Source organism: Hyperolius riggenbachi, chromosome 2 (assembly GCF_040937935.1).
Source record: "Hyperolius riggenbachi isolate aHypRig1 chromosome 2, aHypRig1.pri, whole genome shotgun sequence".
NCBI lineage: Eukaryota > Metazoa > Chordata > Amphibia > Anura > Hyperoliidae > Hyperolius > Hyperolius riggenbachi.
The window spans coordinates 484,173,161-484,197,024 of record NC_090647.1 but is presented as its reverse complement, the minus strand read 5'-3'; the positions used below and the strand labels follow the sequence as shown (position 1 = coordinate 484,197,024).

Below are 23,864 nucleotides of genomic sequence, written 5' to 3'. Positions count from 1 at the left end.
ACCCTCATCTGTGACTTATCATAATTTGATCTCTCCTCTGTGTCAGCTGACTACCTCGGTAGAGCAGCTAATTTGTAAACTCAGGATGTGTCTGCAAGAAATGTTTTTCTTTAAAGGTTATTATGATATTGCTTATCTTTTAGAGCAGAGGGGAAGTTCTGAGTTGAGATCCGCTTTAATCTGACAACTCTGAACCGTTTGGGTCTCCTCCTGGGTGGATTCTGAAGGTTTATTTAATGTTTTACAAAAGCTGTCCCTGGCAAGGACAAAGATGCCAGTTGGCCTGCCTAGTTGCAGTGCGCTATTCTGACAGTTGGACTGTGCTACTGCCTTTAAGGAAGTGCTTTTAAAAATAAAGGAAGCCTTGAAAATTTCCCATGAGCAGATTTACCAGTTCAAAACCTGTCAGTAAAGGATGTTTTACGCCAGGGGTGATTGGGGGACGTTTGCACTGCAATTGCCAAAGCGTGCCTAGAACATGAGCCACAAACAATCACCATGAAAAATTGTTATTGCCAAGTGCCAATAATTGTGAGTTTTCAGCGTGAAGAGGCCCTTAGAGGTTCAGAACCATCACATTCTAGTGCTTACTGTAAAGGGCAATTTATAATTTTTTCTAAGACAAGGCACAATTAATTTATATCGAGCTTTTATCCTGGTGGACTCTAAGCACCAGCCAGTAGGGTGTGCATTAAAGGCAGTAGCAGCATTAGGAAGTCTTGCCCAAGGCCTTACTGAATAGGTACTGGCTTACTGAGCAGGAAGGCAGAGATTGAAACCTTGGTCTCCCGTGTCATAGGCAGAGTCCTTAACCAGTACACTATCCAGCCAAATGCTAGTTTTTCATCACCCTGTCCCTTTAATGACTTCTGAGACTGATTATGATGTCTTTGTATGAGCTGGTTTGTATCTTGTTGGTTTAAGCAGTCTTCCCTCCTACACTGTGCCCAGAGGTTGATGAACAAATAAGGGTCAGGGAAAGTCCAGCATGTGTTGTGGATTATTTTATGTCATACCTGCTGTGGCAGATTCATCCCTCTCCTCCCACACCCCCATCTTGTCCTGAGAATTCTTATCAAGCAGCAAGGAGGACACAGAGCGAGTAGGACACAACGCGTGCGGGGCCAGCAGTCCCCTTCCCGAGATTAGTAAATTCAGTTTCTCAGAAAAATGTTGTGCTGACGAATGTCAGTGGCTGGTGAGGTAGAGTTGCGTGCGTTTATCACACTCCAGGATGCAGCTGTGGAGCCACTGACTGGCCAGAGCACACATCCTGGTACGGATCACCTTGCCCCTCATTAGTCACACTCTCTGTAGAGCCTTTTCTTGCTTCTGTGGTGAGATGGGTGAAGAGGTGACCTTCACAAGTGGCAGATGTACCTGGTTTGACAGGTTGTTTCTCCGCCCTGGGAAGGGCCTTTTCAGATGGGTTCAATTACAGCATGGAGAATGAAGTCATCTGTTTGCTTTCATGCTGAGGTACCTTGCTTCAGACTTGCTCTTTTGTCAGATTACATATATATATGGCTGTAACCCTTTCAGTGATATGCATGCAGATATACCATTTATCAAAGTATATAGAGCAGCCTGTCAGTCAGGGTTCCTGCAGTAGTAATTCTATACTCTAACCTGCACTGTAAGCGGTCTACTGGGGTATGAGAGGAGTGATTGCCTTAAGGAATTATAGACAGTTCAAATTTCAGACCCTGACAAATAAGACTAAGGGCTCGGTCACACTAGAGTTGCCTTTTCATTATTTTAAGCGATGACGGTTTTTCAAAATCTCCCTGGAACCGCTTACACCATGCTTTCCTATGCACTAGTTCAGATTGGGGTGTTCCGTTCGCTGTCTGATCAGAAAAGTGCTGCATGGACCATTTTCGGGGCGATTTTGCAATAAAATTTCTTTCATATTTCCTCACACTGGCAAACACCTCTCCCTCCATGGGTAGCCGAGACAGGCAAAAACTGTGCAGGAAATTTGGGGCGCACCATGCAGCGCCATAGACTGTCGTGTGAATTACGGCTATATTGGCGCTCAGACAGTAATTTGGGCTGTTTAAATTACCATAAAAACAGCGTAGTTTGGTTGCCAGCAATTGCTGGCAGTCGACTTGCGTCTTACCATAGAGTCCATAGCGGCCTGGAGGGGGAATAGTAATTAACGCCGCTGGGACTTTTGCTGGCACAGGGTAATACATTTTTTTGGCTTTGTCCTGCTCCCAAATTTCTCAGCACCTTAATTGCATACATGGTGAGAAGCAGCCCCCTTTTCTATGCACAGCAGCCACCCACTTCAATCTGCCTGTCCCCTTTCCAAGTATGATATCCCCCACCCCACCTATGCTCCTATTACATTTACAGCATACCCGCTAGGCTGTTACTTTACAGAAACGGGTTTGTATCGCTGTCTGTGTCCTCAGATTAATAAAATGCCTGGTCTGGTGAACGCTTAGAACGAGTGTTGTGAAATCATCCAGTGGATAACTTGGGGCCCGTTTCCACTAGAGCGAATCCGCATGCGTTCTCTGCATGCGGATTCGCATAACCAATACAAGTGGATGGGACTGTTTCCACTTGTCAGTTTTTTCCTGCGTTTTTCTGTGCAGGATTTTTCTGCACGGTAGAGCCTGCAGAATTCGCCTGCGTGAGGAATGCAGGCGATTCGCAGGCTATGCATTTAATAGGGAAAACGCGCATGCGTTTTTTGCTGCGATTTCGCGTGCGAATTCGCATGAAAACTAATGTAAATTGAACCAGGCAGTGACATGGTTAAATTCACATATACCCTGCCTATGCGAAATCGCGGCAAAAAACGCACGCGGAATTGCATCCGCATGCGATTTCGTCAGCGGTGGAATCCCGGTGATTCGCACCGCACTAGTGGAAAAGAGCCCTAATAGATATACAGCAACACAGAACTGGCAGGCTTTCTTTGCTCTGTCAGATATGTAATACAGCATGCTCAGGCCAGGGTTGTGCTCGGTTGTGTGTTTGTGTAGTTGTTGTGATCTGTGAGTGCTGGATTTCTGGAAAATGCTCCCCCCTCCCCTCCCTGCGCTTCAAGCCTTTTTCCTAGAAATGCACCTCCCTGCTGATTGGATAATTGAAGTGAGCTCATAAGCAATTTTTCAAATCAACTCATAGTAAAAAAAAGTTTGAGTTTTAAAAAATGTGTATTTATTTTTGCAGGGCTCGGAATGGAACGCCTCTAATTTGGAAGATTTGCAGAACAGAGGGTAAGAAAACAGAATCCTAAAGGGAAAAAAAGCCACTTATGAGTAGATTTTGCAGCTTTGTAATGTGGAAGAGCTCTGCACATATGCTGGTCAGTTACATAAATACATTCATACAGTGACATTATCTTGATATCATGGTTTTTGGTGTTCGGCTCAGTTAAAATCCCTTTCCTGTTTGTCACCCTGAAGGAATACTGAAGTGTGAGGAATGTAGCAGCAAGCATTGATCACTCCCTCTCTAAAATCTGACAGCTGTGCAGAACCTTTTCAAGACCTTGTTCAAATTACATTTTATTTGATGTCTAGGACACATTCTAAAGAGAAAATGCATTCAAAGTTTGGATCTTATTACCTTGCAGCAAATTACAGGTCGTTGGCTCCTTACTACAGAATGCAAGCTCCCTGCATCTGTTAAAGTGAACATGAGGTGAGAGTAATATGGAGGCTGCCATATTCCTTTTAAGCAATGCCAGGTGTCCTGCTGATCCTCTGCCTCTAAACATTGTAGCCATAGACCCTGAACAAGCATGCATCAGATCAGAGGTTTCTGACGTTGTCAGAACTGACTGGATTAACTGCATGCCTGTTTCTGGTGTTATTCGGACGCTACTGCAGCCAAATAGACCTGCAGGGCTGCCAGGCAACTAGTATTGTTTAAAGGGAAATAAATATGGCAGCCTCCATATCACTCTTGCCTCGGGTTCACTTTAAGGTACCCATTAACAGTGCAATTTTCCGCGAACAATGGTATTTTCGAACAGAAGATGTAGATTGTATTGTATGAAAACAAAGTAGCTGGTGGGCCCAATCAATTCTGAACAATTACATTATCAATTTGTCGCCTTAAAGAGCAGTTTTATCAGCATAGCAACTGTTTTCATATACGATTGTTTAGATAGGATGGTATGTTTGGATTCGATAATGCTGTGGATCTATTAAACACCATCTTTTCTCTTGATCTTATCAAAAATATGTTTGCTTAAAGGAATACTATCGATGTATGCATTTATTTTTAAATGCTGTATGTTGTAGCACACATTAGGGCAAGTACTAGGAGCAATTTGATTCCTCACACAGCTGTTCCTCTCAGCTGTAAAATCCTCCTTCAGTTTTGGCGTCAGTGTTGGATACAAAATGTATCTAATACTGAGCTCCCAGAGGGCTAGACCATGTCTCTGCACAGGGGAGTTGCTATCAACTCTTCAGTTTATAGTTTAATTATCACCTTGCTGAAAGAATCTTGTTGATATTGTGGTAAGGGGTTAAAGATTCTAGCAATGTGTGTTTATTATCTTTGCTTCTCTTGACTGATAAAGATACTAATAATGCTAATTGTAGACAGTGGTCTGCCCCTCTCAGCAGCTTGTAAAGTGGATGCAGCCTGGAGTGAATCGCCTCAAGCAGGCAGCCAGTCTGAGTGTAAACACAGACTATTGTTATAGCTAGTTATATTCCAGCAATATTCCAGCTCATTTAGTTACCTGTTACCACCTCAGATCAGCCTATTTCTCCTCATGTCTGCTGCATGCTGTGAGTGACACAGTGAAATATATTTGTGAGCTGTGTGACAGAGTAACCAAGCAGCTCAGGGTGACCCAAACTACTGTGAGCTGTGTGAGAAATGAATTTTTAAGCAGGGATAGTGAGAGAGAGACCTGGGTGAATAAATAAAGTGCCCCTAGCACTAGTGGTAATGTGTACACTAATATAGAGTATTAAAAAAAAAGTCGTTTCAATCGATAGTATTCCTTTAAAAATTGCACCGCTGCTGGGCCACCTTTTAGCGTAAGAACTGGAAAGGGGTAAAACTCTTGAGTGCTAGTCTAGTTCAAGGGACCCAGGAGGGAACCTCATAGGGCACAGTTCTCCAATCTCAGCAACCTCTATAGCACAAAGTGTTTCGATTAGCTGAATAGTGTGGTTGTGGTTTACTACTGTTTCTTGCTGGGTCTCCTAAACCAGACTAGTGCCAAACTCTGCACAGGGATACAGGGAGTAATGTTGAAGTTACTACTGTATGTAGTTGACCATAGCATTGGGAATGCAATTCTGTGGTTTAATTCAGATCAATAATGATTCCTAGAGCAAAACCTGAAGTGTAGTTTACAATAGCCCAACATGAAAACTCACTGTAAATCTACTCAAGCTTGCTTTATAGCGTTGTTACATCTCTTCAGCTTAATATTCGCTTTGTGGTTTGCTCCACTTGTGTTCATTCTTATGAACTTTGCTTGTTTTTGTTCCCATTCTCTATATAATGGCGGAATCCTCTGTTGTGCTAAGTTGCAGACTGGTTTGGCTGCCTAGATATTTTTAAATAGTCATTTTGTGTTTACACCGGCTTAGTGCCATTTGTAAGACAAGGGGGGAAAAAAATCACTACCCTTTCTGTTTTGCAAATTCAAGGGCATGTTTTCTTGCCTCTAGCTTTTGGCAGTCACAAGTCCATTTGGCAGATAAATTAGATTTTTTTTTTCTAAACCATTTGGTGTGAGAGAATTTTAACAGTTTGCCCTTGTGCAGCAGATGTGTGAGGTGGAGCTGCAACCTTTGGCCTCTGCTGTCATTGCATTGTGCAGGGACACCAACACTTCTGACACTTAGATGGGCACATGTATTTTCTTTGTCTGTTACTATCTTTTCATTGCTATATTGAACAGTCTATGTCCAAATGATGACCTGTTTTTCTCAAATCTTTGTTGTCTTGTTCACACAGGGTCAGGTACATCTTGAACGTGACGCGTGAAATAGATAACTTCTTTCCCGGAGTGTTTGAGTATCACAATATCAGAGTGTACGACGAGGAGGGCACTGACCTGCTTGCTTATTGGAATGACACATACAAATTCATCTCTAAAGCAAAGTTAGTATCGGCACCACCAGATGATTCATTCTGTGTGTGTCTGTCTGTGCCTGTGTCTGTCTGTGCCGTTTTCTATAAGGGCTCATTCACACTGAGGATTGTAAAATGCTAGTGCGTTTTGTTGCGATTTCTTTCGCAGTAAAATGATTTTTGAGCGATCGCGATTTGGTTTTTTTTTTTACCATTTGCGATCGCTCTAAAATCACATAAAGTGCTGCATGCACCGCAATCCTCAGTGATTGTGGCAGTGAGATCACTTTCTTATACTTTACACTAGCGCTTTTAAAAATGATATCACTGGCGATCGATGGTAAACTCCCGCAAATCGCCCCAGTGTGAATGGGCCCATTTACCTCTGAAGTCTAATTTTACACCTCTTTATCTTTAGACAAAAGGTAGAACAGTTTGTCTGGCCTAGCCCTCTGCGCTGCTGTTTCTTTTTTTTCTTTGTAACAATTTGCCATAGACCGTTTTGTACTCTTTGGACTAGTAGAAAGACACTTTTTTTTTTTTTACCGGGGGGGGGGGGGGGGGGGGGGGGTGTACAGATACATTTAGATAAAGCCCTTGCTGTAAAGCTGCTGAAACACTAGATTTCGCCCCCCCCCCCCCATCCCAAATGGCGAAGCAGCATGTCTGTACAGTAATCGTTCCTAACTGACTGTTCCAGGTGATTGTTATTGAAAGCACGCGTCTAGCACACTGCAGAATTGTCTCATCACACTGTATTTTCATGTGGGCATATAACAGCCAATAGTCTTCTCTGAGACACATCATCTGAAGTGATTTGTGGCTTATAATATTTTTACAAGTAGTATTGTGAAGTTAATGCCACAGAAGCAGTGATTTATTTTTTTTTTGATTATTTTTTTTCCCTCTTATTCTGGAACTTCAGATAACATTTTACATCAGATCTTTGACTGGTTTCACAAAACATGTTTTTATCCCCTGATGTCTTGAAATGGGAAGCACAACTTTCATCAGAATGTTGACACAACAGTGACAGGTGTATTATCATGGTTTCACAACACCACTACACGTGTCTGCGTGTATGTGCGTGTTGTCCTACCCAGTGATCAGCGTGACTGGCAGCCCTGTGCCCAGAGGAACTGTGTGTGGAGATTAAGCGCCCTCTAGTGTTGGCTGAGCATGCCAGCAAACCTTAACACAGCTAGCACAGTTCATACCTCTCACAGCTGCTCTGTTAAATCCCATGCTACAAAATGGAACTTAAAAATGTAAGCTTTAATTTCATTGGCTGTTCTGAATTATTTGGGCTCAATTCACTAAGACCTGTTTGGTAAAACGTTTAATGAGAGTTCATTTCATTAACATTTTCACACATGCAGTAACTAACCACTTCATGAGAATTCACAAAAATGTTTACCTCATGTGGTATTTTATTCTGTATCTTAACCACTTCAGGTTCCGGTGTTTTTAACCAGTGTTTTTGACGAGTTTTGGCATTTCTGCAGTCGCTATTGATACAGCAATAAATTTATAACCCTTATGCCATCGAAGTGATCTACACACTGTGTTTTTATTTTTTTTTCAGGGTAACATAGGCTTTCATCTGATAATTTTTTTTTTTTTTATCAATAATTGTTTAATTTTATGGTCCTACTACAGGAAAAAGTAGGGATAAATGTAGACAATACACTTTTAATGTTTTACCCTTTCTAATTTTTACGTAAGTGCCACAGTTATAAAACACCTCAAACCATATTGTTTGGCCTGTCCTGGTTAAAACAATACCCTACATGCCTTATTTGATCACTAGTTGGTAATGTAGCATACCATTATTGCCTGCCTGTGTGTCTGTAATGTAATGGTAATGTAGCGTAATGTAATGTAGCATACCATTATTGCCTGCCTGTGTGTCTGTAATGTAATGGTAATGTAGCATACCATTATTGCCTGCCTGTGTGTCTGTAGCGATTGGATACAAGCACTCACGCACACAGTTTGAGGGCCTCAGTGCTGTATAGATGCATCACTAAACAGCACAGTGATACATCTACACGGTGTTGGGTCCCCAGATTGTCACCCTAGTGATCGCATTCGATCACTAGGAGTGGCAGCCATTACAGGTGTCCACAAATCTTAAGGCTGAGTATAGGTGACAAAAGGGGTTAATTGGCTATTTAGGGGTTAAAACTTCAATACTTAAAAAAAACCTTTCAACACATAATGTTAATGAATGCTTAAAGAGACTCTGTAACAAAATTTTCAGCCTTAGTTCTTCTATCCTATAAGTTCCTTTGCCTGTTCTAATGTGCTCTGGCTTTCTGCAGCCTCTCCTAATTGCACAGTGGCTGTGTTATCTCTGTTATATGATCTAATCTGTTTTCTTCTGTGCCTCTGTCGGCCTAAGGCTGGAATGTGCAAGGCTGCTTGTGATTGGATAGAAGCGATACACACCCTCTGCAGGCCCCCTGCACACTCTGTATGACTCACACACTCTGCTTATGTGAGCCTATCACAACCTGGTTAGTTTGTTTGTAAACACTGCATAAAACTGTTAATTACAAGCCAGGATTGCAGCAGAGAGTGGCAGAAACAGCACAGAGGGGCCCAGGAGAACATAATGAATAGAATGGTATGCTTTTTGCTGTAAAAATTTTAAGTACAGATTCTCTTTAAGTGATGGTGGTGCGCACATACATGCACGGGAGCTGCATTTAGTGCAGGAAGGATGTAAGTATCGCATCCATGACAGAAGCACTAAACTAGCTGTGACTCCCATCCCAAAACCACAAGTGATTAGAGTCCTGCAGTGTTTCATTGGTTATTTGATGCATTATTGCAGTGCATACAAAATGGAAGTCATACTGACAAGTAAAAGCTCAAAGCCATTGACCTCTTTTTAACTATTTTTAATTACTACACAATAATATTGAGGATTTGTGTTTTACAGCACACGTGAAATTAGGGTGAAATGGGATGTTTTCATTAACTTTCATACTTTCCTGAATAGTTCTATTTTCCTCCTTTTTATGCCCGGTTTCCCCTTTTTAACACCCTTCTGTAACCTTCCGGATGGCTGTTTGTTAGTTACTGACAGCTCCAGGCTGGAGGTGAAATACTGAAGCGAGTAAAATTATTTAAAATAAACACATGACGTAGCTGCAAATGAATATTACATACTTACCTCACGGTGAGCTTCTGAGAAGAATTGACTATTTTCTTCTCAGTGATCTCTTCCAGTTCTGACAATATTTTGTCAGAACTGAAATGTACCGGTTGCAGTCAGTTATATATCAGCTGCTGTCAGTTACAACTGAATGTCCAAGGTAATGTCCATGTTTCCCTATGGTTTTAAGGGAGTGGTATTACAGTTCAACAGCGTGCTGACCAGGAAGCTGCTATGGGGTAATGGCCATGATTAAAATTGAGAATTCCATTGATCACAGTGGACAAATGAGACGCAGGAGAGGAGAAAGAGATTGAGTAGACTACATGGGAGGTAAGTATGACCTGTGTATGGTTATTTGATTATTTGCAATTCAGGCTCTCTTGAAGTACTTGTTTTACTGTATGTGTTATCCCTTGTGAATTGACATTTATGAAGTATTTACCTCACAAGTTTGGTAATTTACCTCGCTAGTTGGTAACGTTTTAGTTTTCCGTGCAGTATCGGCCTTTGTGAATTGACATTTTGACAAAATGTTAAATTCCATTGTTTTCCGCCTTACCATGCGGTAATGCTTTGTGTACGGAGTCCTTTGAGTGTGTTTCAGAATTCTGTAATAGTGCAGTGCATAGTTGTCTGTAATGATTTTGCAATGTGGTGGATGGCATTAGTAAAGTGATCGATGTATTTCCCTGTAGGAAACATGGAGCTAAATGTCTTGTGCACTGTAAAATGGGAGTCAGTCGCTCCGCTTCCACTGTGATTGCTTATGCTATGAAGGAGTATGGGTGGAACCTGGACAGAGCCTTTGACTATGTGAAGGAGCGACGCACAGTAACCAAACCTAACCCTAGTTTCATGAAGCAGCTGGAGGAATATCAAGGCATCCTACTAGCAAGGTGAGGAAACATTCCCTATTCTCTCTCTGTATTTTCATACTAGCCTTTGGATGTGCAATTATGTGCTGAAAATATAATCAGCATCAGCAGTTGAACAGTGTACAGACTGTTGAGGTGAAGGTGGGCGGGGCATCCAGGTTAAGGCAATCAGGTTTGGTAGATTGAATTGTAGCTCTGTACTAACAAGGGGCAAGGAATAGAGCTTGCTTGATTGACAGTGCAGGCACCGCTGTACATATAATCATGATTGTACAATCTTAAATCTAAGTAGTAGGAATATACTTCAGGTATCCTCCTATTATGTAGCAATGGTAAGATTAAGGGCTGGTTCACACGGATGCTTGGCGGCATTTACCGCCAAGCGTTCAGGACTCGTTGGCTAAACTCTCCCATTCAAGTGCTATTACCCTCGATTGCGAAAACAATGTTGTTCTGATCCCGATTTAACACGTAGTTTCAGCCGGTCACTTAGCCGTCGCGTCTATACGCAATCGCAACGGGAAGCCGGCGATCGCTGTACCGCCGCCCCGAAGGAGACTTCACAGTACGACGCGGCATCTGACCCCCGCTAAGCGTCCGTGTGAAAAAGCCCTAAATCCTGAATAACCCAACTGTTTTCACACCTTATGGTAATGACCAGTTCCTACTGCTACCACCAGGCATGTCCAGGGACATTAACCAGCTTGCTAATGGTGGCCATTAACGATACAATCCAGCTGACCATAATTTCCAATCACCATGGTACTCTATCAGAAACAATCACTAATGGTCGAAAACCCACTAACCAATTCAATCAGACGAATGTAATCAATCCATTTTTCACATCGATCCCATCAATCTGACTGCTTAGTGAGTTTGGGCCGTTAATGGGCGTCACCAATCGTTTCCGATTGTCCTGGCGATCGAACGCAATCAATCATCTGTGGGATTGTATTGTTACTGGCCACCGTAAAGATGGCCACACCTGATATAATTGTTTTTTATATTAGTCAGATTTTATAAAAGTTAGTGTATCACACATGCATTCATGTTTTTACCCCTCAATTATTAAAAACATGGTGGAAAACTGTAGGTATCTTGATTTAAAGACCCAAGCATTTTTTTTTATTGTATCCTACACCATTTAATTCTCTAAAAATGTGTCCGAATGTTCCACCTTGCCAATCGAAAAAATATTAAGGGCCAGTGCACACCAAAAACCGCTATCGTATCCGCAAACAATAGCGTTTTTTAAAGTTTTTTTTCAGAGCAATTCTAGGCATGTTTGGAGCGATTTTTGGAGCATTTTAGTGTAGCATTTTTATATTTTGTTACAGTAGAGCTGTAACTGAACAGCTTCTGTAACAAAAAACGCTTGGAAAATCGCTCTGATCTAGACTAGCGCTTTTCAGAGCGATTTTCCACTTTCCTATACTTCACATTGAGGCAGGAATCCACAAAAATGCTGCAGGACCCATGTTTGGGGAAAAAACGAACTGCTCTGGTGTGCACCACCCCATTGCAATGCATTAGCCAAGCAGTTTTCAACCCGCAAGCGTTTTTAAAAACTGCTCAGAACCGCTCTTGGTGTGCACCAGCCCGTAAAAGGGGAAATTCTATCTCATTTCTTGATTTTTAAAAAAACAGACCTTTAATTTTTTTTTGGAACCAATTGTTTTTATCGGAAAAAAGGAAATGTTTTATTGCATCATGTGTGGACACTTTTTTAGGAACTGGTTAAAACTCATGCAGCTTTTCACTTGTGGAATATGAAACCTTTTTGTAAAAAATACATTGCAAATATCCTTGCAGTGGCCAGTCTAATGCCCCGCCTGGTGTGACCCTTCAGTTTACATTAGAATTCGGGAAAGCATATTTTAGCATTTATAAATAAAGGCTGCCTTAGCCTGCTGCCCCATTTCTGGGTTCCACAGTGTTGTGCAACACCCTTTAATCCAGCAGCCACCTGCTGTGCGCTGTGTGCTGTGTGACTGTGCTGCTGCTATGTGACGCGCTCTTGGACAGCAATCTGACTCCAGCTGCCGGGTCACGAGTAGTCCGTGTGTTTACACATGACCCACATGCTTTGCTGCCATTGTTATGTAACCCTGCCTGTGGGAACACACGCCATTTACTAAAGTGTTTATGTCTGGAGAATAAACGCTGCAGCACTTATTTCCGATTAATGTTAGTGACCTGATCCAAATACTTTTTACAGGTAAGTATTGCGACCTGCCACTGATCAGGCAAGACCACTGCAGAACAACGTGGAGGAGTGTGGGGGAGGCCAGGAGCGATATGCAAGGGAGAGTCTTTAGTAAGAATGATCAATGAGATGCAAATTATTTATACTTCAATTCAAATTTCATGTAAATGTTGTGCAGCTTGACTTCGGACCAATACAAATTGACAGGAAGTTATCCTGATTGGTCCAGTTTCAAGCTGCATATTTTTTTACCTGAATTGTGAATGTTAGGAGAGATTATTTGCATTTCACTGATCACTCCTAGTCTTCAGCTTTGTACTGCATCAAGTGGTACAAAGCCATAGGGAGCTGCTGATAGATCAGAACTGCTGAAATTAGTGTGTATATGTGTGTGTGTGTGTGTGTGTGTGTGTGTGTATATATGTGTATGTATATATATATATATATATATATATATATGTATATATATATGTATATATGTGTGTGTGTGTGTGTGTGTGTGTGTGTGTGTGTGTGTGTGTGTGTGTATATATGTATATATGTGTATATATATGTGTGTGTATATATATATATATATATGTGTGTATATATATATATGTATATATGTATGTATATATGTATATATATATATATATATATATATATATATATATATATATATATATATATATATATATGTATATATATATATATATATATATATATATATATATATATATATATAGCTAATTTACACTGCTTAGTGGCTATCTTTACAGTAGGGCACCTACCAGTAGTTTTTGGGGTTTTTTTTTTACACTTAGGCCATTATTCAATTAACTTTTTCTCCTAAGATAAATGGTTTGTGTTCTGTTTAAATTAATTTTTATACACGCTGCAACTGAAAAAGTACCAAAAAGTAGGTAAAAAAAATTGTCAACTGTCAAAATTATGCAGATTTTTTTTTTTCTTGCTGGTGGCTTAAAAAGTATGGAAGTGTGGAAATACCCCTAGGAGAAAACTTAGGAAAAATTGTGAATTGAATAAGGGCCATAAAATCGTCATATTTATTTTATGATGTATACTAAGGGAGTTTTGAGTAGGGATGTTTCCAGTGAATTCTACAGTTAAAAGGAACCGGAGGTGAGTGATATGTGGAATCTGCCATATTTTTATCTTTTTAAAGCAATACAAGTTGCCTGGCAGCCCTGATGAACCATCTGGTTTCAGTAGTGTCTGAATCGAAACCTGAAAGGAGCATGTGGCTAATTTTGACAAATGCCTGATCTGCATGCTTGTTCAGGGTCTATGGCTAATTGTATTATAGGCAGAGGATCAGCAGGACAGCCATGCAATGTGCATTGTTTAAAGAGAACCAGAGACAAAGCACCCTCATGTATTTTACCATACATATATCAAGCCTGTCCCCTTGTGGCTCTGCTTTCCTGCTATGTATCCTCATAGCAGAAAGGCTGAGCCAGGAGGGGACAGACTTGGGCTTGAAAAGACATCACAGAAGACTGACTCAGCGATAATCATTACGGGGCAAAGCTAGACTGAGTGCTCAGTCCGAGATTTTATCAGAGCTGATAACAAGCAGGCTGAGCAGTGAAGAATGAAACAAAGAGCAAAGTAGGTGTTTATTGTCATGTTCCCATTGATATATATGGTAAAATACATGAGGGTGCTTCGTCTCTGGTTCTCTTAATAAATATGGCAGCCCCCATACCCCTTTTACTCCAGGTGTCTTTTAAGTTACTCATGGCAACCCACATAGCTCCTCCTACATCTTCTTACCCAGTACAACTTATAAACCGAGAGGAACCTTGTCGCTATGTAATAACACTATTTGCATTCTTCAGAAAAGCAAAACCGCAAAGTGCAGTTACTTATAATAGGCAATCAGACTTCACCTTTCACTGATGTAACTACAGTAAAGTAATAACTGTGAATTACAGTAATCTGCACATTATCTGTACTCTGAACTGTCAGAAGGCAAAGGTTTCAAAAATGGTTCTACTTTTGTGTCTTCATAAGTTTACATTTTAACGCTTGTTGAATATGTACACGTGGTGTGAAGATCACTGTGTACTTCTCACTTTCTTGGAAAAGTTCACCCTTGATGTGACAAACAAAGCAGGTGTCTCTGGGCGTTGTGCATGTGCTCATGTCAACATTTTATATAGCCTTGTCATGGGTACTGGGCAGCTGTGTACACCAGATCCTGTGCTAAATGATCCTGTGTCTTCCAGAGAAGGTAATATTTGTAGCACGTCGCCCTCTAGTGGTGACAGTGCAGACACACTGTGCACTTCTCTGCACAGGCCTCTTCAGTACAATATCAGAATTATTATGGAATACCTGAACTTAGGTTTATTCAAATGGGCTGCTACTAAAGAGAGCATTTACTGAATATAACCTAACATTGCTTATTTCTACAATATTCGTTAGAAGTGGGATGCACCCTGTTTTTGCTCCTTTATCTCGTGGTCCGCTTTAAAAGGGAATCTGAACTGGGAGGAATATGGAGGTTGCTATATTTATTTTCTTTTAAACCATACCATTTTTCTGGTAGTCCTTGATCTCTTTGGTTGCAATAGTGTTTTAATCCCATGCCTGAAACAAGTATGTTGCTAATCCAGTCAGACTTCATTGAGAAGCATGCTTGTTCAGGGTCTATGGCTAAAAGTATTAGAGGCAGAGGGTCTAGCCACACACTTTGCATTGTTTAAAAGGAAATAAATATGGCAGCCTCCATATTCCTCCCACTTGAGGTATCCTTGAAGTTTTAGAAGTACATCGGGTGGCAGGAACTGATATTGAATCTGCATACAATGTAAATCACATGAGGCTTGTATAAATGTGAGCTATATAACAAGGATTGAACAAATGCTTTTCTTGCCAGAATTTTTTGGCGTGACCAACCCTAACATTTATTCTTAATATGTGATCTGCAAGGGCACGCAGCAACATGTTTCATCTCTCAGCAATGTTGTATGGAGCCAGCGTCACAAAGCATGGCAGCATGGTACACTGTTATACAGTAGACTCCCAGTTACCCAGAAGTCTCAACCATTCAGAATAAATCACTAACAGTGATGGCCAACTTCTTAGGCTGTTTGTGGCTCTGCTGTGCTTAAAGGCTGAGTTCCACGGCTCTCCCAAGGTTAATATACTTTCAGTTACTGTATTTTAACATTTAATACAGAGTTCCTGGTATGTATATAGAGTGGGGTATAGTACTGTATTAGCTAGGTCTGTTGTTAACATTGAGTCTTAAGCAACCTTAAAGCACCCTTATCCGGCATCAGCCAAGCCCTGTCAGTTCCGGGTTACAGTGACCCTACTATTCTTAGGACCTACTTCAGATAGCCAAGTGTTAATAAATGGACCACAATCCATAACTTCAGAGCAGCCCAACATCAGTGACATTGCCAAGTTCACTGTTGGATCAAGCCGTCCTGTTCTGAGCAGCTTTATATGATGGGGAAGGGGAAAGCTGATGTTTTAGTTTTGAGCTTTGTTGATTTTAGCACCTATTTTGATATGCGCTATATATAGAAACTCTTATGTCTTATGTCATTCTCATGTATTAGAAGTTATGCAATGGTTTATGAGACTAATGACATTTATTTACCCTTTCAGCAAGCAGAGGCACAACAAGCTGTGGCGTTCACATTCAGACAGTGACCTGTCAGATCACCACGAGCCTATTGGAAAGCAAGGAATGGACATGAGTAAAAAGGATATTACATCCTCAGCTGAGCAACTTTCAGACACGCATCATTCCTTCACACTGGGACCTCAAACTGCGAACTGTAACCCAAATTGCCCCATCAACTCCCCCCTGTGTAATGCCACACAATCACATTTTGAGTTTACATCCTGTGACCTTCACACTGGACAAATAGAGGACATCCTAAACCTCAACACCATGAATGGATTCCCAGCACAGTGCTGCTCAGAAGAGTCTCCTGTCTTCCTGGACAACTGTAGAAATGATAGACTCTCTACAGAAGTATCTCTGCGTTGTGAATCTTTCACTGATAGAAACTCTGAGCTGCAAGACCTGATGCTGGAAGACATGGAGAAAGATGCACTGAAGAACAATGTGAACTGCCACCTTCTGCCACTAAGGGAACTTGGCCCCCATGTGGGAGAACTCCCAGAATCCCCTGACCAACCTTCTTTCACATCTCAGTCAGAGGACATGAGTGGTGACAGGATTAGCTTTTTAAGTGCACTGGAAAAGTTTGAGGAGCTATCTCATGAGAACCGACCACGCACATGCTCCACCACCCGGGCGGATGAGCAAATTACTAATGTTAGGAACAGTGTCCTAAAAGGTCCTTGCTCTGAGACTGCCATCTCTGAGACCCCAGTGGATAAGCACCGAGTGAGCCCTGATATGAGCACAACGCAGATTTCTGAAGACTCGTCTGCAGATGAGGAACAGCCAAAGGTGTGGATTGAGTATAGATCTTCCTTGCAGTCATTTAGATTGTACCCGAGGCGAACCTAGTGTAAAAATAAAAAATAGATACTTCCCTAAGAATATGGAAGTCTCTGGATCCTACAGAGGCTTCCTACGTCGTCTTTGCTCCCACCATTGCTGTGCTTGGTCCCTGGAAAGACCCTCTAAGAGCTCACTGGTTGTGTGATCGCAACTGCAGCCATCTTCATGCACAAGCATGCATGAGGAGCAGCACAGTTGCGATCTTCAAGAGGGTCCCAGACAGGCCACGGTGGTCTCCAGAAGGACCTGGGAAGCCTCTCCTTAAATGAGTATCTGGGTTTTTGTTGCAATTAGGTCCGCCCTGGGTTTACCTAAATTATAGTAAGGCCTTTCCCTCCTATATTAGTCATAGATGCTGGGTTGTACCAGAGATCTTCATAGCTATATTGTTACTTGATTTGTGAATAGATTTAGGTTGCTTGACGTTGTTAGTGGGCTTACACTCTATAAAGTGGTGCTTATAACAAAAGTGAGCTTAAAACAAGGCTTTGCTTAATAATGCAACACTTTTTTTTTTTTTTTTTTTTTTTTTTTTGTACTAGGTTCACACTTGTATACGTGGAAAATGTGCACAAGTTTCCACGCATTTTTCCATACTCCACATGCATTCAATTGCAGTAAAAAAAAAAGTGTGTTTTTCCACAGAAGCAAATCCCAAAAATAAACGTGTGCTGTGGCCAATGGCAATGGCATGCAACGGGCAGTCCAGATATATACCACGGCAACAAAAAGTGCCATGTAATGTGAACTATCCATTCACATTGGGTGTGCGGCGGTTCATGGTACAGACAAAACTGTCACTGTGTGTGCCCTGCCTTACTGGGCGCCGGCTTTGACATAGGAGACCTGGATTCAAATCTTGGCTCTTCCTGTTTAGTAAGCCAGCATCTATTCAGTATGGAGTCCTTGGGCTAGACTCACAAACACTGCTACTGCCTACTGAGCGCGCCCTAGTGGCTGCAGCTCAAACGATTTGAGTTCGCCAGGAAAAAGGGGCAATATATTTGTTCTGTGTCTTGTCTTCTGTGCGTTACTGATATTGTAGTAGCAGTATTTTGCTTCTACTGTATGTAGGCTGCTATTTATCTTCTACTGACATTGCAGAAATGACTCTGCAGCAGACTGTTTCCCACACACAGTGTTTACAGACCAGCACTTGGAACCGAGAGATAGTTATGAGTTTACAGTGTCAGTTAAACCCTTTAGAAGAGGTGGGGAAAGATTATACAGAGACAGACTGTAGATTATGAATTAGTAAAAATTCAGTGCATACAATATACACCTTAGGCTATATAAACGTTCATGTATCTTAAGATAAATAATGTAAATATATTGCATTATTAAGGCCTGAATTAAGGTTATTTTAAGCACTATTTAAGTACACTGCCACTTTTAAGCATGCTTAAGGAGGCACTTAAGCCTAACAAAAAATCAGTTTTACTCACCTGGGGCTTCTATTAGCCCCCTGCAGCCGTCCCATGCCCTCGCAGTCACTCGCATAGCCTCCTGTCCCACGCCACCAGCTAGTTTTGATTCGCCGACAGGCCTGGCGATGCGTAGTCTTCTTCGTGTTCCCGTCCACAATAGCGTTATTGCAGACAGGGACGCAAAGGAGGAGACGCGTGGCCAGGCCTGCGCAATTACAGTGAGCCTGTCGGTTGAAAACAAAACTATCTGGTGGCATGGGACAGGAAGATCCGTGAGTGACTGCGAGGGCACGGGCCGGCTGCAGGGGGCTGGTAGAAGCCCCAGGTGAGTAAAACTTTTTTTTTTTTTCTCTTTTTTTTTTTTTTTCTTTTTTTTGTTAGGCTTCTTAAAGCAGAACTGTAAAATGTATTTTTGCTACAAACATACATTTTGGTTATGTACCTTTTAAGGCTCACATACCTCCTGCGCGTAGTATGTATCAGTTTTCCTGCTCTCCCCGTCCCAAATTTCAGCCGGTAAAATGATCAACTTATAAGTCGATGCTGCAAACAGGCAGAAGAGACTGCTTCTCTCCCTGCTTGATTTGTTTTCCTTCCGTCAGGCCAGGTCTCCGCCCCACCGCGGCCACTTCTGCTCGTTCCCTCAGCAAAGCACGAACACTGCTTTCTTCACCAGAACGAGCAGGAGAGGGCTGTCTCCTCATGAAGACCTGAACCTGACAGCGAGGCAGCCAGGACACTCTCTGCTGCCGGCGCTTTACAGGAACAAGCAGGCTGAGATTTGTAAGTGCACGAAAGGACAAATTCAGCATGTGCAGTGCTGGAGTCTTCTCGTGCATGCTATCAGCCGCAAGTGAACGCGTACTAATTACGCGCAATGACCCGGAAGATGTTAGACCATGCGGCCATCTTGCCTGGATCCTGGAAAGGAAATAAAAAATAAATATCCCGTGATTGCGGCGGCGGGGAGCGGCGCTAATTAAACTGACACGTTCAGCTGAACTAACAGAAGCTGCTGGTATGTTTTTGTTTTTTTTTTTATAACTTTTTACAATATTACAGTTCCGCTTTAAGGATCCCTTTAAAATGGCTTATTATTATTATTAGTAATAGTAATAAATATATATAATTTTTATTTTTTTGTTATACACCTGTATAGTAAACACTGACTATTATGTACAATACAAAAAAAACCTCATCGCTGGTGTGGTACTGTACAAAAACAGCAACATGTTTGTATTTTTAAACTACAGCAAAAATCAGTAAAGCTTGTATATTATACTATTGGCAAGAGAATCACATTTTGGGCTATTTTATTGGGCTCTTAAATAGGAGTAATCCATTAAGCCCCGTCTACACGGGGAGATGTTGGGGAGATGTTGTGGCGATCGGCGGCCTGTTGCGCGTCCCCACGCGTGCCCGCCGCGTCCCCGCTCGCCGCGCGTGTGCCGCATTCGATTCCCCGCTCGTGCCCGCTCGTCCCCGCCGGCGCCGCTTATCTCCCGCACGATTCCATTGTCCCCTCGCGGGGATCGAGCAGGGAATCGGCGGTGCGGAGATCCGTCCTGTCGGATCTTATCAATCGAGCCGCATCAGCGGCTCGATTGATAAGGAGCATCGCGGCCGCATCTACTCGTGTAGATGCGGCTTTAAAATGGTAAAACGTGGTCCTTCCCAGGGCTGCTCAGTTTATGAAACCTCCGTCTCCAGGTACCCAAAATTGCTCCCGACTCCACAGCCCTGGTCCTTTTGCAGTGTATTGTCACAGCTACAAGAGGGTAAGGCATTAGAACCTCATTGTGGATTTGTGCCCCAATCTGGGAAATCAACAGGAAACTGTTGTCTGTTCAGCAGGAAGAGAGACTACATGTTGTAAATCCTTTTTTTGTAGAGCAGGGTGGGGTTAGAGTATCGTTTGTATGGGGGGGGGGTGTTTCTTATTTCCTTATTTCCTATTTTTACTCTCCACAAAACTAATATAATTTTTGTTTTTGAAATGGAACATTAAAGGCTACCTGAAGCTACTTTACTACTACTTCTGGCTGTTGTGCAGATCTCCAGCCCCAAATACCATCTGAGAGACTAAACCAGAACCAGTATGACGATCAGGTGTTCTGAATCAGCCAGCTGAATTCTTGTGGTTAGCGAATGACTTAGTGAAGACTTGGGCTCCGTTTACACCTAAAACCACAAAACGCCGGCGATTACCGCTGGCGTTTTGCTGGAGTGATTTTTCCGTGATTAATGCAGAAAAATCACTGGCCACTGTAGCGGTTTGGGAGCGAACGCGATTAGCGATTCTATACATGCTAATTGCGATCGCTCCAGAATCTCCGGCAAACCGCTGCATGTAACACGTTTGCGGTTAACACTAACCGCAAATGCGGCAGTGAGAACAGTGCCATAGTGTTACATGTGCTAGCGGTTCGCCTTGAGCGGAAATCGCGCAATTCCCGCTCAAGTGTGAAAAGACCCTTTAAGCAGACCTGAGTTCTTGCACAGCACACAATGAAAAGTCTTCATTCCACATATAGTTGCTAAAGAAAATCACTTATCTGTATTCTGTTTTGTTTTGTTTTTTTAGGCAGATCAACCTGTCTAATTAGTTCTCATCAGCAATTGTGCCTAGGCAGCTCTCCATACAGTAAACACTAAGGGTTAACCCTTTCAGTGCTTCCTGCAAAAGTGAAATTAAGTAAAACTCTTTTTTTTTGTTTTTTTTGTTTTTTTTGTTTTTTGTTTTGTTTTTTAGGAGTCCCATAAATTATAATGAAGAAAATGTTATTTTCCATAAAGGTTATCATGCTGTGGCTAATATTTTAGAGCAGAGAGGAACTTTTGAGTTTAGTTCCACCAAACTATCCAAAAGATCAGCATAGCAGTCCAGGGACATTAAACTGTGGTGCTAATATGGCAGCCTCCATATTCCAGTTGTTTCAGGTTCCCTTTTAAACACCCCTAACTGACCCTTTTCTACATTGTTGTTTTGCAAAGAAGCCTTCACATGTTCACCATCTACATCTGTAGGACTCCATATATTCCTTTATGGCAGAGCCGTCGGGGGTCTAAGCATAAGCCCATTCGAGCCACGGTACAGTTGTACCTTCTATGCCCTTTAGTTTTACATGGTTACTAAGTAGTGCTTTGCTACTGATTATTAACCTACTTTTGATCCAACGGCAAAACTTCACGTCTGAATAATACAATTAAGTGCAATGCTAAAGACCACATACTAATTATGTTTCTGTAGTAAAACTGTACTTTGTATTCTGTTTGGTAACAGATCGGATACCAATGTTTCTGTATTTTTTTTCCCCCTGCAGGAGATTTTTGAGCAAGTTGTTCAAGACCATCTCCCCAAATCGTACTCTGAAAATGGAATATCTGTGAAAGAGATCGTCACAGAGATCGAATCCTTCAACCAGGGAGTGGGCCAGTGCCAACAAAAATCAGACAATCTGTCTAGCCAAGTACAAACACCAAAGAGAAACACAATCCACGATCTGTCACTTGAAGCTGTTTGGGAGCCAGAAAGTAACAGCAAGCATCAGGAGCAGGGTGAGAGTGGCACGGCTCTGCCACACGACAAGGTTAAGGATCACAAGTGCCGAGAGGGAAAGCAGAGTTCTCAGGATGATTGCGAACATTCAAGTGAAACTAGTGACCCTCCGGATTCTTCTGGCCAGGCTCCTAAGTGGTGTGCAGGGTCGGTCCGGAGAGCCACCTTAGAGTTTGAGGAACGCTTAAGACAAGAGCAGGAGCAGCAACACACTGTAGTGGTGCCAACACGAAAGAATTCCAAGAATGATCCGGCATTCGGGGACACTGCCCCTAAGTGCAAGGCTGAAGACTCTTTACTTGACACTGCAGATCAAGAAAGAGATAAAAGAATCAGGGTAAAAATAACAGGGTTTGAAAGTGCAGAATCTCATAAATCTGAGCCATCTACAGATTCACAATCATCTCTACTTGAGCCTCATTCTGTATTAGAAAAACAGGACACCAGCCGTTCGGAATTTGCAGTGAAACATAAAGGAACAGGGAAAGAGCACCAGTCACTTACTACAGCTGAAACCTTGGAGAGCAAAAATGACTCTATACATCTTCCAAAGAGATTAGAACTTGAGCCTAGCATAAAGTCTTCTGATAGCAATGAAAATAATAATCCTCCCCAGGAGCCTGTATTATATATTGGGGAAGAAGCTATAGACTCTGAGAGTTGTCCTATGCCTTTAGAAGCACCTTTGGGAAGTGTCTGCGGTAGAGAATCAGATAGTTTCACTGCACATCTAGAAAACTTGCCTTTGTTTAGTACAACACAGTCAGGGCCTTCAGATGAGTCCATTACTGTTGACGGTCCGAAGGAAGAGCACAGTTTGCTAAACTTGAAAGATCCATCTGTAACCAGCCCTGTAGTACTTTTGGATCACCCAAGTCAACTATGTTGCAAATGTACCATAGTTTTGGAGGGTGCTACTGAAGAGTGTACAAGTACTGATCAGGACTTCGGCAACTTGCCACATTGCACAGACAAATATAGTGGAGATCTCTTTGTAGGTGAGTTGTTGCAAAGGGAAGCAGATAGTGCCTTGTCACAACTGAGCCATGAAGATCTTAGCTTAATCAACAAACTCACTGAGAATATAAGAGAACTACATGAAGTGTTGGACGTCTCCTCTTTATCATTTGGCCTTCCCCATAGCTCAAGTACTGATAGCATCAAAGACTCTGGTAACAACCCTGGCGTTGTCAAGCAGAGGGCTAAGGAAATTGAGGCACGAATTCGGCAAGCTGGTCTCACCACTCCGTCCCAAATGAAACGTTCTGCATCCCTAGCCAAATTAGGCTGCTTAGAACTCTCTAAAGATGATTTATCAGAGAGGGAATCTGCATCATCGGACAATAACCAAACTTACTCCGACCTACTTCAGAATTCATTTCGGATTGTGCCAGGAAACTATGAATCCAATTTGGAGGCAAAGTCAGAAGATCCACCGGGAAAGCTTTGCATCCTGTCCGTACAAGCCTCCACAGGAGTGGAACCCACCCAACATTTTGTTGAACAAATCAAGACATCAGAGTGTGTCGTGAACAGCAAACCGGTAGAAAAGCCCCTTGTGCAGTATGCCAAAGAGTTTGGTTCAGCTCAACAGGGTTTACTTCTAGGTTCAGAGTCTGAATTGACTGTTCCCAGAGAGCACCTTCACCCATCAGTGTCCCTAGATCCCTCAGTCCCAATGGTGACTGTATCCCCCAGACATGAACATGGTAGAACTCATCCTCTGAGAAGGCTTAAAAAGACCAATGAGAAGAAGAGGACAACCAATCCATTATATAATACCATGTAACCCTGGAACTTTTTAGTGTTTTGTTTTGTCTTTCTTATAAAGGGGCAGGTGTAATATGTGAGGAACGTGCACTTTATTGGTTAATTTTATATATTTTGACCTATTGTTTTTATGTTTTAATGTTCCTGATGCATGTGTGGTATGGGCTTCCCTCATTTCTCCTTCCCTTTTGTAAGTAACTCCTGACTGCACACATACAAGTCGGTGTACATATATAAATATACCATTATTGTTTTTTTCTGTTTTTGTTTTTTTTAACTTTGAGAACCTCAGAG

At 42.0% G+C, this 23,864-nt stretch overlaps 1 protein-coding gene and 1 long non-coding RNA gene across 4 annotated transcripts in view; one reads left to right on the top strand and one right to left on the bottom strand.

Moving 5' to 3' along the window:
• Positions 1-23,650, top strand: part of SSH2 (slingshot protein phosphatase 2) — a 302,262-nt gene extending 278,612 nt beyond the window's left edge. For all 3 annotated transcript variants that reach the window (XM_068270325.1, XM_068270323.1, XM_068270324.1), the window contains 5 exons: positions 3,193-3,239; positions 5,956-6,102; positions 9,934-10,134; positions 15,944-16,760; positions 21,565-23,650. In XM_068270325.1, coding sequence (XP_068126426.1) covers positions 3,193-3,239; positions 5,956-6,102; positions 9,934-10,134; positions 15,944-16,760; positions 21,565-23,589 — 3,237 coding nt within the window. In that variant the 3' untranslated portion in view covers positions 23,590-23,650. The remainder of the gene's footprint in view (positions 1-3,192; positions 3,240-5,955; positions 6,103-9,933; positions 10,135-15,943; positions 16,761-21,564) is intronic.
• Positions 1-23,864, bottom strand: part of LOC137547111 (uncharacterized) — a 57,053-nt gene that overhangs the window by 17,871 nt on the left and 15,318 nt on the right. The window lies entirely within an intron of this gene.